A 15593-nucleotide genomic window follows, 5' to 3' on the forward strand; every position below is an offset into this window, starting at 1 on the left:
AGCAGGGAGGGATTCAAATTCCTGGGGCATTGGAACCGGTTCTGGGGGAGGTGGGACCAGTACAATCCGGACGGTCTGCACCTGGGCAGAATCGGAACCAATGTCCTCGGGGGAGTGTTTGCTAGTGCTGTTGGGGAGGAGTTAAACTAATATGGCAGGGGGATGGGAACCAATGCAGGGAGATAGAGGGAAACAAAAAGGAGGCAAAAACAAAAGACAGAAAGGAGATGAGGAAAAGTGGAGGGCAGAGAAACCCAAGGCAAAGAACAAAAAGGGCCATTGTACAGCAAAATTCTAAAAGGACAGAGGGTGTTAAAAAAACAAGCCTAAAGGCTTTGTGTCTTAATGCAAGGAGTATCCGCAATAAGGTGGATGAATTAACTGTGCAAATAGATGTTAACAAATATGATGTGATTGGGATTACGGAGACGTGGCTCCAGGATGAGCAGGGCTGGGAACTCAACATCCAGGGGTATTCAACATTCAGGAAGGATAGAATAAAAGGAAAAGGAGGTGGGGTAGCATTGCTGGTTAAGGAGGAGATTAAGGCAATAGTTAGGAAGGACATTAGCTTGGATGATGTGGAATCTATATGGGTAGAGCTGCAGAACACCAAAGGGCAAAAAACATTAGTGGGAGTTGTGTACAGACCTCCAAACAGTAGTAGTGATGTTGGGGAGGGCATCAAACAGGAAATTAGGGGTGTGTGCAATAAAGGTGCAGCAGTTATAATGGGTGACTTTAATATGCACATAGATTGGGCTAACCAAACTGGAAGCAATACGGTGGAGGAGGATTTTCTGGAGTGCATAAGGGATGGTTTTTTAGACCAATATGTCGAGGAACCAACTAGGGGGGAGGCCATCTTAGACTGGGTGTTATGTAATGAGAAAGGATTAATTAGCAATCTCGTTGTGCGAGGCCCCTTGGGGAAGAGTGACCATAATATGGTGGAATTCTGCATTAGGATGGAGAATGAAACAGTTAATTCAGAGACCATGGTCCAGAACTTAAAGAAGGCTAACTTTGAAGGTATGAGGCGTGAATTGGCTGAGATGGATTGGCGAATGATACTTAAGGGGTTGACTGTGGATGGGCAATGGCAGACATTTAGAGACCGCATGGATGAACTACAACAATTGTACATTCCTGTCTGGCATAGAAATAAAAAAGGGAAGGTGGCTCAACCGTGGCTATCAAGGGAAATCAGGGATAGTATTAAAGCCAAGGAAGTGGCATACAAATTGGCCAGAAATAGCAGCGAACCTGGGGACTGGGAGAAATTTAGAACTCAGCAGAGGAGGACAAAGGGTTTGATTAGGGCAGGGAAAATGGAGTATGAGAAGAAGCTTGCAGGGAACATTAAGACAGATTGCAAAAGTTTCTATAGATATGTAAAGAGAAAAAGGTTAGTAAAGACAAATGTAGGTCCCCTGCAGTCAGAATCAGGGGAAGTCATAACGGGGAACAAAGAAATGGCGGACCAATTGAACAAGTACTTTGGTTCGGTATTCACGAAGGAGGACACGAACAACCTTCCGGTTATAAAAGGGGTCGGGGGGTCTAGTAAGGAGGAGGAACTGAGGGAAATCCTTATTAGCCGGGAAATTGTGTTGGGGAAATTGATGGGATTGAAGGCCGATAAATCCCCAGGGCCTGATGGACTGCATCTCAGAGTACTTAAGGAGGTGGCCTTGGAAATAGTGGATGCGTTGACAGTCATTTTCCAACATTCCATTGACTCTGGATCAGTTCCTATGGAGTGGAGGGTAGCCAATGTAACCCCACTTTTTAAAAAAGGAGGGAGAGAGAAAACAGGGAATTATAGACCGGTCAGCCTGACATCGGTAGTGGGTAAAATGATGGAATCAATTATTAAGGATGTCATAGCAGTGCATTTGGAAAGAGGTGACATGATAGGTCCAAGTCAGCATGGATTTGTGAAAGGGAAGTCATGCTTGACAAATCTTCTGGAATTTTTTGAGGATGTTTCCAGTAGAGTGGATAAGGGAGAACCAGTTGATGTGGTATATTTGGACTTTCAGAAGGCGTTCGACAAGGTCCCACACAAGAGATTGATGTGCAAAGTTAGAGCACGTGGGATTGGGGGTAGTGTACTGACATGGATTGAGAACTGGTTGTCAGACAGGAAGCAAAGAGTAGGAGTAAATGGGTACTTTTCAGAATGGCAGGCAGTGACTAGTGGGGTACCGCAAGGTTCTGTGCTGGGGCCCCAGCTGTTTACACTGTACATTAATGATTTAGATGAGGGGATTAAATGTAGTATCTCCAAATTTGCGGATGACACTAAGTTGGGTGGCAGTGTGAGCTGCGAGGAGGATGCTGTGAGGCTGCAGAGCGACTTGGATAGGTTAGGTGAGTGGGCAAATGCATGGCAGATGAAGTATAATGTGGATAAATGTGAGGTTATCCACTTTGGTGGTAAAAACAGAGAGACAGACTATTATCTGAATGGTGACAGATTAGGAAAAGGGGAGGTGCAAAGAGACCTGGGTGTCATGGTACATCAGTCATTGAAGGTTAGCATGCAGGTGCAGCAGGCGGTTAAGAAAGCAAATGGCATGTTGGCCTTCATAGCGAGGGGATTTGAGTACAGGGGCAGGGAGGTGTTGCTACAGTTGTACAGGGCATTGGTGAGGCCACACCTGGAGTATTGTGTACAGTTTTGGTCTCCTAACCTGAGGAAGGACATTCTTGCTATTGAGGGAGTGCAGCGAAGGTTCACCAGACTGATTCCCGGGATGGCGGGACTGACCTATCAAGAAAGACTGGATCAACTGGGCTTGTATTCACTGGAGTTCAGAAGAATGAGAGGGGACCTCATAGAAACATATAAAATTCTGACGGGGTTAGACAGGTTAGATGCAGGAAGAATGTTCCCAATGTTGGGGAAGTCCAGAACCAGGGGTCACAGTCTAAGGATAAGGGGTAAGCCATTTCGGACCGAGATGCGGAGGAACTTCTTCACCCAGAGAGTGGTGAACCTGTGGAATTCTCTACCACAGAAAGTTGTTGAGGCCAATTCACTAAATATATTCAAAAAGGAGTTAGATGAGGTCCTTACTGCTAGGGGGATCAAGGGGTATGGCGAGAAAGCAGGAATGGGGTACTGAAGTTGAATGTTCAGCCATGAACTCATTGAATGGCGGTGCAGGCTAGAAGGGCCGAATGGCCTACTCCTGCACCTATTTTCTATGTTTCTATGTTTCTATGTTTCCACTTGTGGGCTGTCCAAAACGTGGGGCTATAAAGATAATGACTAATAAATCCAATAAGGAATTCAGGAGAACCTTTGTTACCCAGAGATTAGTTAGAATGTGGAACCTGCTACCACATGGAGTGGTTGAGGCGAATAGCAGAGATGCATTTAAGGGGAAGTTAGATAAGTGCACGAGGGAGAAAGGAATAGAAGGATATGCTGATGGTGTGAGATGAAGAGGGGTGGGAGGAGGCTGATGTGGAGTATAAACACCGGCATGGACCTGTTGGACCGAATGGCCTGTTCCTATGTCGTACATTCTGTATAATTTCTGTGTAATTCTTTCTTGACGCAGGTCGCGACTAAATACAACATCTTTGTGTACGCCATCAAGGACTCCTTGACAAGTCAGCCTCTGCAAGGCATCAAAGCGACATTGGACAGTGAGTATCTTGTTTGCACCCTCCACTCCCCCACAGCTGATGCCTACTGTTTGGAGAGCTGTGTAAACTCTTTCTCCAGCTCCAAGATCGCCTACTTCCACCTCTGTAACATCGCCCACCTCAGCTCCTGTCTCAGCTCATCTGCTGCTGAAACCCTCATTCATGCCTTTGTTACCTCCAAACTCGATGTATTAATGGCTGGCCTCACACCTTCCACCCGTAGTAAATTTAAGCTCATCCAAAACTTTGCTACCCGTATCTTAACTCACACCAAGTCCTGTTCACCCATCACCCCTGTGCTCGCTGACTTACATTGCCTCCCAGTCCGGCAATGCCTCAGCATTAAAATTCTCATCCTTGTTTTCAAATCCCTCCATGGCCTCGCCCCTCCCTATCTCTGTAATCTTCCTCCAGCCCAACAACCCTCCGAGATCGCTGGCTCCTCCAGTTCTGGCCTCTTGTCCATCCCCGATTGCCTTCACCCCACCACTGAGGCTGTGCCTTCAGCTGTCTGGGCCCTAAACTCAGGAATTCCTTCCCTAAACCTCTCCGCTCTCTACCTCTCGACTCCTTTAAAGACACACTTTTTAAAGTCTACCTCTTTGACCAAGCTTTTGGTCACCTGTCCGAATATCTCCTTATGAGGCTTGGTGTCAATGTTTTGAAGGATGAAAGCTCCTGTGAAGTGCCTTATTATGCTCAATGCAAGATTTTCTTCTTGTTCTAATCTTGCTCCTCTGTGCCAGATGTCAGCTCGCCACGCAGAATCCGCATCACTGGGGTGACAGAGACAAGCATCACGCTACAGTGGCGCACCAAGGTCGAGACCATCACGGGCTTCCAGATTGACGCAGTTCCCTCCGGCAGCAGGGGTACAGTGCAGAGGACAGTGGGTCCCGATCATCGCACATTCACCATCACAGGTAACGTCAGGAAGATACGCAGTGTCTTCACATTAAATACCGCAAGAGCTTTTAGTTTCCCTACCGTTCTTCGCACTTGCTCTGCTGCCACATTGCTGCATCTCAAATATAGAATGATACAGCACAGGAGGGGCCCGTTCAGCCCATCATACCTGTGTCGGCTCTTTGAAAGATCTATCCAAGTAATCCCACTCCCCTGCTCTTTCCCCATAGCCCTGCAGATTTTCTCCCTTCAGGAATATATCCAATTCTCTCTTGAAAGTTATTATTGAATCTGCTTCCACTACCCTTTCAGGCCGAGCATTCCAGATCATAACCACTCGCTGAGTTTTTTTTTAAATTCTCCTTTGTCCTCTGGTTGCCGATCCTTCTGCCAGTGGAAACAATTTCTCCTTATTTACTTGATTATTTTGATCATCTCTATCTCCTTACCCTTCTCTGCTCTAAGGAGAACAATCGCAGCTTCTCCAGTCTCTCAGATAACTGAAACCTCTCATCCCTGGCACCATTCCAGTAAATCTCCTCGGCACTCTAAGGCCCTGACGCCTTCCAGAATTGGCCACAATGCTGCAGCTGATGCCAGACCAGTGACTTATAAACAGTGCCATCGGTTGCCAAGGCCCTAAGCTCTGGAATTCCCTGCCTAAGCCTCTCCGCCTCTCTACCTCTATTTCCTCCTTCAGGACGCTCCTTAAAACATACCTCTTTGACCAAGCTTTGGTCACCTGCCCAAATTTCCCATTATGTACCTCGGTGTCAAATTTTTTATCTCGTAATACTCCTGTGAAGCACCTTGGGACATTTCGCTATATTAAAGGCGCTATATAAATACAAGTTGTTATTGTTGAGCTGACACACCAGCAAGTTCGCAATTGGGAGAGGCCGTTCACCTGCACTGTGTATGGGGAGGGATTCACCGAGTTAACCAACCTCACTTCACACCAACTTGTTCACACTTATTAAATGGCAGAGCAGGCTTGAGGCTCCAAATGGCCTACTCCTGCTCTTATTTCTTATGTTCTTGTCTGTTACTCATAAGCAGTCCTGACATACATGCCGTTGATCTTGCCTGTTATTAGACACACTGGGAGGATTGTCGTGTTTTATTCCTTTGATGTTGGTTGCACACTTTCCCTTTGATTTAATACTGATATTTTTCTTCCCCTCCTTTTGCAGGCCTTCTGCCGGGCACTGAATACAATATACACATATACACCCTCAGCGGCGATTCTCGCAGCCCGCCCTCCACAGTCACTGCTCGAACCGGTGAGTAACCCATTCCCATGAGAGGATGAGTCTTGTTGTGTTTTTGTCGCTGAGTGAAGATACCAGTTTAATTTGGTTTTTTTTGCTCATTTACGAACTGCACCCAATTGGAAGGAACCACCACTTCACTAGAGTTTTAATTGAGCATAACCCTATCGATCTCCCTTAGTTTATTTGAAGGTCTTCTAGCTTCACCACGTTCTCAGGGGAAACCTGTGTTGTACTTCACTCAGTCCTCCTGGGTTAAATTCTATACTCTTTGATTCCCAACGTCTCCCATAACTTCTTCAACCCCACCCTCACCCAGATTGTGCTGCATATCCTGATACTCCCCACAATTTAAACACGGCCTCTACCAATTGAGCCATCATGGCGAGGAAAGGAATGGCCACAAAATCCAACCCTGAGCCAGAAAAGGGGGTTGGTTTTAACCAACCTCCCCTGGCATTGCTGTCTGAGTCAGTGCTTCAGTGATGCTTTAGGTATGGTGATCTGTAGCTCCAACTACAGCTACCGACTGCATGTTGGGCAGCTTAATAATGGGGAAACCCCATCAAGGAGGCTGCTAGGGGCACAGCAGACCACTGATGCCCAAATAAGGAGTGCCTGACATATGTGGTAAATTTAATATATTGCTTATTAGTTGCTGACTCACATCACTGACAGTGCTTTGCATTAGTGATCACTATAGAAGCATGTCATATAAGAATCTTTCAACAATTGGCTTCAAGGAGGTTTGATGTTTACAAAGCCCCGCAAGGCTTGGAATGGCACCCTTATCTCTTCAATATTGCCAATTTGATATTAGGCTCCTCCAGTCTGCCTTGTCAAGGTGCTCAATAAATGCAGGGCCGAATCAATCTCGGGGGTTTAGCTGTCATGTGGCCATCCAGATATATTAAGGTCAGCGTCCCCGCGTGCTTCTGTCGCAGAACCAGCACGACGGTAACCACCAGCCGGGTGAGCAGAGATCTCGAGCGAATGCCGAGAACTGAAGAGAGCGACCATTTTCAAATGAAGTCTTTGAGCGATCATCAGCAGCGGGATCAGCCTTTTATTCTTCACAGCGTATAGGGAGAGGGACCGGCCTGACTTTATTTCGGTGTCCTATGATCCCCAAGACCCACTGCGGGATTTTGGGGAGTGAGAGGGCGGTGGGGGGGTGGGAGAAGCCGGTGGCCAATCCCTGTGGGCAAGGGCAATGTGTAATTTCTGCTTGGTAAATCGGGACCTCGGAGAACGGATTGAACACCCCTGGGAGGTCGCTGGGAGTGACGGCCTTGCCAGCTGCAGTCGGGAGCAGCACGGCTGTAGTTCTAGATGCTGTGAGGGGCCGTTGGGCAAGGAAGTGGGATGGCTGTTCCAATTCTCCTGGGCAAGCAGGCAAAATAACCCTCATCTCTCCTGTTTCCACCTCCCCCCGCCTCAGCCATTGATTCTCCGTCGAACCTCCGATTCATCTCCACGACCGCCGACACCATCATCTTCACATGGCAACGGCCGCACTCCCGGATCACCGGGTACCTCGTCACCTACCACGCAAAGGGGCAGCGCCCTCTGGAGCTCCACCCGCAGCCGTCGGCCAACGACCAAGAAGCGGTGATCACAGGTAACCACCTCCCCCGCCCACCAGCACCCGTTGCAAACGCACGGCAGCGGGTCGCACTGACTTCTTGGCGGAGTTGCTCGCTGACTAGGCCGCATCGAGATTGTTGGAGGACCACGGTCTACCATTTTCAGTAGACTCAATCTTAAAACCTCCACGGGAGCTCTTTGTCATCTTGTTGATGGGATCTTTGGGCACTTTATTTGGGTCATGCGATAAATGGCGGCTCATCACCACCTTCTCAAGGGCAATTGGGGATGGGCAATAAATGCTGGCCTTGCCAGTGACGCCCACATCCCATGAACAAATTAAAAAAATAATACAGTGACATTCCCTTGTTTCCTACATTAGAGACAAGGGACTTCAGTTACATGGAGAGATTGGAGAAGCTGGGGTTGTTTTTCTTAGAGCAGAGTAAGTTAAGGGGAGATTTAATGGAGGTGTTCAAAATTCTGAGGTGTTTTGATAGAGAGGGGGAGATGAGGAGAATGAGGCAAGTTGTTATGGAAGGTACTGCCTGAAAGGATGGTGGAAGCAGATTCAGTAGTAGTTTTCAAAAGGGAATGGGGCATATACTTGAAATATAAAAACATTGAAATGCTTTGGGGAAAGAGCAAGGGAATGGAACTAAGGTGGCTCAAAGAGCATGATGGGCCAAATGGCCTCCTGCTGTGCTGTACGATCCTATGAGTTTCGCACCCACCACAGAGGGCAACAGAGAGTGGGACCGTGTTATTCATTAACACGCTGTTTATTATGGGTTACCCCTATTTTAATAGTTACTCGCCTGCATTAAAGGGTTTGTGGGAGCCCAGCAGAAATTCCACAATGGATGGAAAATCATGGGGAGTGCATGCCCGGATTTCTGATGTCGGCCACTAGCTGGCAAGGCTCAGAGACTAGAAATATTAGTCCCGAAGTGTTCATTGCAGAGGGTTTTACATTGAACTGGTTCCGATCTTTTCTCATGGGCTGAAGGAAACTGCCACAAATGGTCAGGAGGACCTCTTGACACCAGCCCGATGGCCCCTTTAAGAGACGATTAGGTGCTGTAATAGGAAGAGGGTTGGGTTTGGTACTCTGGGAGGGTGGAATCAAATAGGTCATAGGGCACTCTTCATCCAAGACTCAGGGCTATAGGAGTTGGGAATGTTTGCAATGGAGATGAGGTAAATCAATAGTGTCAGCCGTGGCTAAGTTGGTAGAACTATCGCCTTTTGAGTCAGAGGGTTGTGAGTTCAAGTCCCATTTCAGGGACTTGAGCACAGAATCTAGGCTGATGCTCCAGTGCAGTGCTGAGGGAGCGCTACATGGTTGGAGGTGTCGTCTTTCACTGGGACATTAAATCGAGGCCCTGTCTGCCCTCTCAGGTGAACGTAAAAGATCCCATGGCACTATTTCAAAGAAGAGTAGAGGAGTTCTCGGTGTCCTGGCTAATATTTATCCCTCAATCAACATCACTAATGTTAGGAAGTATCTGGAATAGTATTCCTGCAAATGTTCTCAATTCCAAAAACTTAAACCTTTGGGCTTTCTCCCTCCCAACAGGACTACAGCCTGGCACTGAATACAGCATCTACATTAAAGCTATTCAGAACTCTCTACAGAGTGAGCCACTGAGCGGGAAGAAAAGTACAGGTAAGGGATCTCTCACAACAAGCAAGAGGAAGGCTGGAGAGATCCGAGCATCACTTTGTCTTAAGTATTGTACAAGGTATTCAACGCACTTTAACTTCAACCCAATAACATGAGATTCTGTTGTAACCCATCACAACTGAAAATGAGGCACCAACATTTCTGGATTTTGTTTGCCTTGAGGACAGGTCACAAATTGAGTGTAATTACTTACAAGGAAAGATTGGATCAAAACTGAAGCCAGATGTTTATATTTCAGAAAGTGCTGGGTTTAATTAGCAAGACTGTTTTGGCAATTACCAGTAAAGTCTTATTAAATGATAACTGCTTCCAACTGCCCGGGTACATAATGGGGAGAGGGGCTGACGTGTTTCATTAACCGAACCCTTAGTGCCCCCTGCCCTGTGTGAGTGCGCGCGTGCATGTATGCGTGTGTGTATGTGCATGTGCACGTGTGTGCGTGTATGTGTTTGCATGGGTGTGTGTGAGGAGGACGGGAAACTTGATAGTGACCAAGATGGGGAACTCTTGACTAATTTCTCCAGACTGGGGTGGCTGAGCAGGTAGCACCCCTCTGACGGAGATTGACCAAGCCAAACCGGCCTGGGGACCCACCTGCACGCGATGCAGTGTATTTACCTCCTCAAAGGCACGGCCAAATTTCAACTGACGCAGAGGTGAGATGCAGTTCTTTTACGCAGCGAGTTGCTGTGATCTGGAATGCACTGCCAGAAACTGTGGTGCAAGCAGATTCAATAGTAACTGTCCAAAGGGAATTGGATATATACTTGGAAAGCGAGATATTTTGTAGATCTATAGTGAAAGAGCAGGGGAGTGGGACTAATTGGGTAGGTTTTTCAAAGAGCTGGTACAGGCACATAGAAACATAGAAAATAGGTGCAGGAGTATGCCATTCGGCCCTTCGAGCCTGCACCACCAATCAATAAGATCATGGCTGATCATTCACCTCAGTACTCCTTTCCTGCTTTCTCTCCACACCTCTTGATCCCTTTAGCCGTAAGGGCCATATCTAACTCCCTCTTGAATATATCCAATGATGGGCCAAATAGCCTCCTTCTGTGCTGTGAGATTCTATGACTTAAATCACACAAATATGTAAAAAGATACATTAACATAATGTTTATTTATGACGCACGTTTGAAGTGCGGCCAGAAACACAGCTTGTTTATTAAGATGTGGTTAGGTCATTCAGGTTTGAAGTGCATTTTTAAATGTCAAAATCAGTCGATCTAGTGTCAAATACCCATCCAACCGGTGTCAAATACCCATCTAACACGGTGTCAAATATCCATCTAACACGGTGTCAAATACCCATCTAACACGGTGTCAAATACCCATCTAACACGGTGTCAAATACCCATCTAACCGGTGTCAAATACCCATCTAACACGGTGTCAAATACCCATCTAACACGGTGTCAAATACCCATCTAACACGGTGTCAAATACCCATCTAACACGGTGTCAAATACCCATCTAACCGGTGTCAAATACCAATCTAACCGGTGTCAAATACCCATCTAACCGGTGTCAAAGACCCATCTAACACGGTGTCAAATACCCATCTAACACGGTGTCAAATACCAATCTAACACAGTGTCAAATACCCATCTAACACGGTGTCAAATACCCATCTAACACGGTGTCAAATACCCATCTAACTGGTGTCAAATACCCATCTAACCGGTGTCAAATACCCATCCAGCACGGTGTCAAATACCCATCTAACAGGGTGTCAAATACCCATCTAACAGGGTGTCAAATACCCATCTAACACGGTGTCAAATACCAATCTAACTGGTGTCAAATACCCATCTAACTGGTGTCAAATACCCATCTAACTGGTGTCAAATATCCATCTAACACGGTGTCAAATACCCGTCTAACTGGTGTCAAATACCCATCTAACTGGTGTCAAATACCCATCTAACTGGTGTCAAATACCCATCTAACCGGTGTCAAATATCCGTCTAACACGGTGTCAAATACCCATCTAACTGGTGTCAAATACCCATCTAACTGGTGTCAAATACCCATCTAACTGGTGTCAAATACCCATCTAACTGGTGTCAAATACCCATCTAACTGGTGTCAAATACCCATCTAACTGGTGTCAAATACCCATCTAACTCGTGTCAAATACCCATCTAACTGGTGTCAAATACCCATCTAACTGGTGTCAAATACCCATCTAACACGGTGTCAAATACCCATCTAACACGGTGTCAAATACCCATCTAACCGGTGTCAAATACCCATCTAACTGGTGTCAAATACCCATCTAACACAGTGTCAAATATCATAGAAACATAGAAAATAGGTGGAGTAGGCCATTCGGCCCTTCGAGCCTGCACCACCATTCAATGAGTTCATGGCTGAACGTGCAACTTCAGTACCCCATTCCTGCTTTCTCGCCATACCCCTTGATCCCCCTAGTAGTAAGGACTACATCTAACTCCTTTTTGAATATATTTAGTGAATTGGCCTCAACAACTTTCTGTGGTAGAGAATTCCATAGGTTCATCACTCTCTGGGTGAAGAAGTCTCTCCTCATCTCGGTCCTAAATGGCTTACCCTTATCCTTAGACTGTGACCTCTGGTTCTGGACTTCCCCAACATTGGGAACATTCTTCCTGCATCTAGCCTGTCTAAACCCGTCAGAATTTTAAACGTTTCTATGAGATCCCCTCTCATTCTTCTGAACTCCAGTGAATACAAGCCCAGTTGATCCAGTCTTTCTTGATATGTCAGTCACACCATCCCGGAAATCAGTCTGGTGAATCTTCGCTGCACTCCCTCAATAGCAAGAATGTCCTTCCTCAAGTTGGGAGACCAAAAGTGTACACAATACTCCAGGTGTGGCCTCACTAAGACCCTGTACAACTGTAGTAACACCTCCCTGCCCTTGTACTCAAATCCCCTCACTATGAAGGCCAACATGCCATTTGCTTTCTTAACCGCCTGCTGTACCTGCATGCCAACCTTCAAATGACTGATGTACCATGACACCCAGGTCTCGTTGCACCTCCCCTTTTCCTAATCTGTCACCATTCAGATAATAGTCTGTCTCTCTGTTTTTACCACCAAAGTGGATAACCTCACATTTATCCACATTATACTTCATCTGTCATGCATTGGCCCACTCACCTAACCTATCCAAGTCACTCTGCAGCCTCATAGCATCCTCCTTGCAGCTCACACTGCCACCCAACTTAGTGTCATCCGCAAATTTGGAGATACTACATTTAATCGCCTCGTCTAAATCATTAATGTACAATGTAAACAGCTGGGGCCCCAGCACAGAACCTTGCGGTACCCCACTAGTCACTGCCTGCCATTCTGAAAAGTATCACTCTAACCCCGTGTCAAATACCACTCTAACCGGAGTCAAATACCACTCTAACCGGTGTCAAATACCCATCTAACCAGAGTCAAATACCACTCTAACCGGTGTCAAATACCCATCTAACCGGAGTCAAATATCACTCTAACTGGAGTCAAATACCCATCTAACCAGAGTCAAATACCACTCTAACCGGTGTCAAATACCCATCTAACCGGAGTCAAATATCACTCTAACTGGAGTCAAATACCACTCTAACCGGAGTCAAATATCACTCTCACCGGTGTCAAATACCACTCTAACCGGAGTCAAATATCACTAACTGGAGTCAAATACCACTCTAACCGGTGTCAAATATCACTCTAACTGGAGTCAAACACCACTCTAACCGGAGTCAAACATCACTCTAACCGGAGTCAAACACCACTCTAACCGGAGTCAAATACCCGTCTAACCTGTAACGGTTCCCAAGTGTTCTCATTTAAAACATGTCTTGGTAAACTGTCGAGTTTCTCTTGTGTGATACAACACAGAAATGTTCAAGTCTTTTTTGGATTTTGTTTCCCCATAAGGGTCCACTGTTCTTCATATACTGTGCCCTGGTTTGTCACTGAATTGCTAATGGCCAGAAACCTCTAGCTTGTGTAAAACCTGAAGTAATGTTGGGCAGTTCACTGCAGCTCGCTGAAGTTGGCTGGCAGACATTGGTTGAACTCTCATGCCGAGCACTTGCTTCAACCAATGCGAGCTTTCGTTAATGCCTCTGCCCGCATCCTCTTGCTGTAGATGCTTCTGCACAGCTGGTGTTGCCCAGAGTGCATGCTGTGTGTTGGAAGGGTGCGCAACATGCGAGCTGGTAACTGCAAGTTAGCAACTGATTCTTAGCTTGCTTTAATCCTGCTGTGCGCAGCAACTAAAAAAGCTTCAACTTTGCTTATTAACACTGCCAGCTGATCATTAACTACCGTTGGTCTTCTGCTTTTCAAGCCCTCTTTCCACAGCTTGCCACTTTCTCCCCATTTGCAAGCCATCGGCAGCCTGAGTACCTGGATATCCCCTCGTTTTTTGACCAGTCAGAGTTGTCCTCAGAGACCAGGTATGATGAGGGGAATGCTGTACCGATTGCAGGGTCGGAAGAGGGCCAGAGGCCAGTAACCGACCAAGAGGTGGGCCATCGTGAGGAAAATATGCCAGGCGAGACTGATGAAGAGAGGCGGCAACAAGCCCCTGTGACCCCGCTCCGGCCAGACCACGACGAGCAGCAGCCAATCTCACCGCACGACGACGACATAGTGGGACCCCACAGCCAGAACCCGACCTGGCCCTCCCACTGGCACAGGGTGGAAGTGACGGAGCAGAATCTTCCCAACGGGCACAGGCGCCAACCACAGCAACCCGGTCCCCTCCCGACCGGCGAAGAGGCGCTGCAGGCCAAGACCATCGTCTCCTGGACGCCAACCACCGTCGCCTCGGAGTACCTGGTCACATGTTATCCCGTAGGCCACAAGGACAAAGCCTTCCAGGTATTTGGTCATTCCTCAATTGCACCAGTCAATAGATGCTTTGCAGAGAGGGGTTTGCCAACCCTCCAGGATTGTCCTGGAGTCTCCAGGAATTTAAGATTAATTAACTGCAGCGGGAAACACTTTGATTTATGAGTTATAAAAATCCAGGAAAAGGGTGGAGAGAAAAAGGGCTATTTGACTGACATTTGGAGATGTGATGACATGTGGGGTGCGGGTAGCATAGTGGTTATGTTACTGGATTAGTAATCCAGAGCGCTGGACTAAAAATCCCACCACAGCAGCTGGGGAATTTAAATTGTTAATTAAATAAATCTAGAACGAAAAGCTAGTACTGTTCGACCCTCCCTTATCCGGGACTCCCTTATCTGGCACCAACCCTCGTCCAGCACTGGGTGGTGCACAAGCAGAACTCCGACATGCACAAATTGAAGTCCTACCTTGCTGTCGACTCCCACAATCGCTGGTCTGACCCCACCATCTCTCTGCTGCACTTCCAGCCCCAAGCCAGCCAGCCTGATATCCCCTTGCTCAGTACCTGTACCATCCAATTTAACGTGACCTTCCCATGTCTGGCAAAATCCCTTATCCGGCAAAATCCCTTATCCGGAATAGGCCACGACCCGAGGGTGCCGGATAAGAGAGGTTTAACCTGTATCGATACTGAACATGAAACTACCGTATTGTTGTAAAAACTCATCTTTAGGGAAGGAAATCTGCTGTCTTTACCCGGTCTGCCTATATGTGACTCTTCAAGAAAGTGGCTCACTACCACCTTCTCGAAGGCAATTAGCGATGGGCAATAAATGCTGGCGACGTCCACATCCCATGAATGAATAAATAAACTGGTGAAATCTCTAGAAATCCATCTGGCAGATGTTAAGAGACAACCGGCTGCTCCCGGATCTGTTTACAACATGTAGAATTCCAGACAAATCAGTCTGTAACTGAACGAGGATTGGATGTTAACCGAGCACAAAATTGGCACTCTGGCTCAGAGAGGCTGCGGGTACCAAGTGTGAGAAACGGAGTAGTATTATTCCCACGTCAGAAGGGTTGGGCTCGAGGCCCCAGTCCAGACAGACCCCAGCTGGCAGAGAGCGGACATCCAGCGAGGGTACACTATGGGAGGGGAGGTGGGACTCTATAGCCTTGGTTGCAGTCCACCTACTCTGAAGATTAAAAAAACCATGACGAAGGCAATGGTAAGCCATCTAAGCTATTTTTCCCCAGTAAGCGGCTCGAGAATCTCAGAGCTTGAGTTCGGACTTTCCCGAGGCCAGAACGTCCATTTCCATTGAAGGGAATGATGAGATTTTCACCTGTCTTTTGGAGATCACATTCCATGATTCCACCTGATTTTACAATGAGCAGCACAGGTCATGTCACAGCCTTGGGCATGTCAGTGTGAGGAGTTCCTGGTTGCAGCCGACTGGCACGGAGCTCCAAAGTAGAACAGAGTCTTAATCTCGGAATTAGTGGAGCAGTTCCCTCGGTATAGTGTAAAATCAATAGCGGGGGTGGGGAGGATCAATGAAAGAAAGGAATAAGGGAAATAACTTGATTTCACCTCCTTGCCCAAGTTATTATAGCGTACTGAGATCAATAAAACTC

General features: G+C 47.0%; 1 protein-coding gene across 4 annotated transcripts in view; it reads left to right on the plus strand.

Annotated features, from left to right (window-relative positions):
- Window positions 1-15593, plus strand: part of LOC139260078 (fibronectin-like) — a 107024-nt gene that overhangs the window by 80358 nt on the left and 11073 nt on the right. For 3 of the 4 annotated variants that reach the window (XM_070876210.1, XM_070876213.1, XM_070876211.1), the window contains 6 exons: window positions 3576-3663; window positions 4410-4586; window positions 5763-5852; window positions 7282-7461; window positions 9007-9096; window positions 13444-13979. In XM_070876210.1, coding sequence (XP_070732311.1) covers window positions 3576-3663; window positions 4410-4586; window positions 5763-5852; window positions 7282-7461; window positions 9007-9096; window positions 13444-13979 — 1161 coding nt within the window. The remainder of the gene's footprint in view (window positions 1-3575; window positions 3664-4409; window positions 4587-5762; window positions 5853-7281; window positions 7462-9006; window positions 9097-13443; window positions 13980-15593) is intronic. The other variant, XM_070876212.1, reaches the window with a different exon arrangement.

The sequence above is a fragment of the Pristiophorus japonicus genome, chromosome 3 (genome assembly GCF_044704955.1).
Source record: "Pristiophorus japonicus isolate sPriJap1 chromosome 3, sPriJap1.hap1, whole genome shotgun sequence".
NCBI classification, from domain to species: Eukaryota; Metazoa; Chordata; class Chondrichthyes; family Pristiophoridae; genus Pristiophorus; species Pristiophorus japonicus.